General features: G+C 59.0%; 2 protein-coding genes across 2 annotated transcripts in view; one reads left to right on the top strand and one right to left on the bottom strand.

Annotated features, from left to right (window-relative positions):
* Nucleotides 1–527, top strand: part of ACA1_086310 (uncharacterized protein) — a gene marked incomplete at both ends in the record, with an annotated part of 4,186 nt that extends 3,659 nt beyond the window's left edge. The window contains 2 exons of the mRNA XM_004354493.1: nucleotides 175–264; nucleotides 368–527. Of these exons, the coding sequence (XP_004354545.1) occupies nucleotides 175–264; nucleotides 368–527 (250 nt within the window). The remainder of the gene's footprint in view (nucleotides 1–174; nucleotides 265–367) is intronic.
* A 163-nt stretch (nucleotides 528–690) lies between these two features.
* Nucleotides 691–2,504, bottom strand: ACA1_086420 (uncharacterized protein; the record flags this gene model as incomplete). Its single annotated transcript, XM_004354494.1, has 7 exons — nucleotides 691–930; nucleotides 1,093–1,280; nucleotides 1,385–1,533; nucleotides 1,632–1,863; nucleotides 1,950–2,039; nucleotides 2,114–2,213; nucleotides 2,328–2,504. 7 exons carry the CDS (start codon nucleotides 2,502–2,504, stop codon nucleotides 691–693), a joined length of 1,176 nt encoding a protein of 391 aa, XP_004354546.1.
* Between the last annotated feature and the right edge of the window lie 87 nt (nucleotides 2,505–2,591).

A 2,591-nucleotide genomic window follows, 5' to 3' on the forward strand; every position in this document is an offset into this window, starting at 1 on the left:
GTCGGGCGACGAGGCCGCCCTGCGTCTCCTGCTTCTCGAGGTGGTGCGCGCCAACGATCACGACTCCTTCATCCGCCGCTACCCCCAATGGTACGTTAACAGCCCGTACGCGCACGCACACGCACACGCTTCGATCTAAGCCTCTTCAGCGCCGATCTGATCGGCAACCAACAGGGAGGCCACCTACCGCCAGGTCCGCCAGCAGTTCCACGCCCTGCTCTCCCTGCTCGAACAGGTGTACAGCCCCCTGATCTCCCGGCCCAGGTACTGCAGCCTGCAGCTTTGTTTGGCGTGCGCGGTCGTGTGCGGTTGTGTGGCCACAATGGAAAGTGTTAGCCGAGGAGCCGACCTGAACCGCAATGAGCAGAGAGGAGTTTCTGGCGGCTGCGCAGAAAGGCAAATTGAGGAAGGTGCTCTTCAAGATGGCGCGGAAGAGCGTATGCGATGTGCGGGACTATCTGAACGACGTGGCGCCCAAGAAGCTCGCCGCTTGGATGCGCCTCGCGACGGTCACCCACCGGCCGTAGCGAGAACCCTCCTCGTATTTGATCAGAATGAACACTGCCAAGGCGCCTACTCGATTTGTCATCGTTTCTTGGCCCACCAGAAGAAGAAGAGCAGTGGCTCTACCAAAGAAAGGGCAGATAAAAAGAAAAGAAACTGCGAAGAAATGAGCGCTTTTTGGTCTGCTCAGGCCTCTGCGGCGTTGGTGTGGGCGAGCTGCGGATGCTGGGCTCCTGCGGTTTGGAGCCATCGCGAGTAGCAGAGGGCGGCCGCGGTGACTGCGCCGAAGGAAATGACGACGAGGACGCCGAACTGCTCCGGCGAGAAGAACACGATGCCCATCGCGAACGAGAAGAGCGAGAAGATGTTGGTGAGCGAGTACTCCACCGAGTTGATGACGCCCCGCGACTCCGCCGGCACATACTCCTATCAACACCGCACACGCACGCACGCACGCACAAATGAGCATTTTTGGTTTTAACGGTGAGGTGTGTGCGGGCGACGGCGGCGTGCCTGCATGAGCTGGCGTTCGGCGAGGTCGAAGGTCCAGAGGCCAATGCGCGAGAGGATGAGGCAGAGGAGAAACACCCAGAGCGACCAGGAAGTGTAGGCGTTGTTGTTACTCTCCTCCTCTTGCAAGAAGAGCGCGCTCAATGCGCTGGCGAGGCTGAGTTGGCCGTCGGCGACGAGGCGGCCGAACTGGACCACGTTGGGCACCAGGAAGAACACGACACCCACCAGCAAGCACACATCCTGGCTCCAGATCGCGTACAACCCTGCGTGTGTGCGGTATGCGCGGTATGTGCGATGGGTGGTGCGTGAGTGCGTGAGTGCGTGAGTGCGGTACGAATGTAAAGAAGAAGACGGGCGACGACGTTACCCGTTTTCTCAATGCCGAATCGCTTGAAGAGGCGAGAGGTGAAGAAGGTGGGGATCATGCCGATCACCGACGATATGCCCATGTAGAGGGCGATGTAGATTTCGTTGATTCCGTGCGTCAGCAGGTACGCCGACATCAACGCCCCCGGGCTGCGGCCGGATCACACCATGACACCTCCTTATTAGGTACACTGCTACACTGCAGTTACATTGCAATAACCGCCGGTATCGTAGGTCCAGAGGCGTACCTCAGCGCGGTCCAAAAGAGGAGGGCGTAGGCGAAGCTGGCGAGGAAGGTGCGGCGGGAGGCGATGTAGGCGCGCCACCCGGCCCACAGGGTCGAGAAGGCGTTGCCGTGCGCCTGCCTGACGACGATCTTCTTCTGCAGGCCCGGCACTTCGTTGTAGATGTGCAACAGCGAGAGCAGCTCCGGCAGGATCGACACCGCATTCCACATACACACGAATATCAAGCTGCCCGCTACACACATACATATCCACATGTTGATGTTATTTACACAGTTCGATTGTATTATTCAAGACCAAGATAAAAGTTAAGTAACGTACTGGTGGATGTGATGGACATGACGAGGGAGAAGGCCACGGGGGCCGCCACCTTACAGAAAAGGCTAATGCGTGTCACCATGGCATTGGCGTCTGTCACAACACAAGTTTAAAAACAGTTACAAGGGAACATAATGGCCAATCAGCAATTAAGTGTTGTGCGTTACCGGTGAGGGCGTCTCGATCGCCCGAGGTGAGGACCACCACCCAGTCGCGGCCCACCGCAATGTCCTCGGCCATGGACGCCAGCGCCGCCACCGAACCCACCTGTGTGGACAGAAAGGGGTGAACCAGCTGCGTGTGCGGTGCGGTGTGCAACAGACATGCGCGCGTGCGTGTGCGCACACGAGTGCGGAGGATGGCCTGGTGCTGGTAGGGTACCGCGACGAGGGAGAAGAAGAGGGAGAGGAATCGCCAATCGCTCAGCGGCGGGTGGGGTGCCTCGAAGGGGAGGAGGAGGTAGAGGAAGACGGCGCAGATCATCACGCAGCCGTTCTGCACCATCAGCGAAAAGGTGATGATCTTCTTGCGGTCCACCTCATCCACCATGCGCCCCATCCACGTCCCTAGCCGTCAGTCGTACAGGAGTCAGCGACCATGCGAACGAATGACATCGTGTGCCGTGTGTGTGCTGTGTGTCGTGTG

This window comes from Acanthamoeba castellanii (genome assembly GCF_000313135.1).
Source record: "Acanthamoeba castellanii str. Neff unplaced genomic scaffold scf7180000084636, whole genome shotgun sequence".
Classification (NCBI taxonomy): Eukaryota; Discosea; order Longamoebia; family Acanthamoebidae; genus Acanthamoeba; species Acanthamoeba castellanii.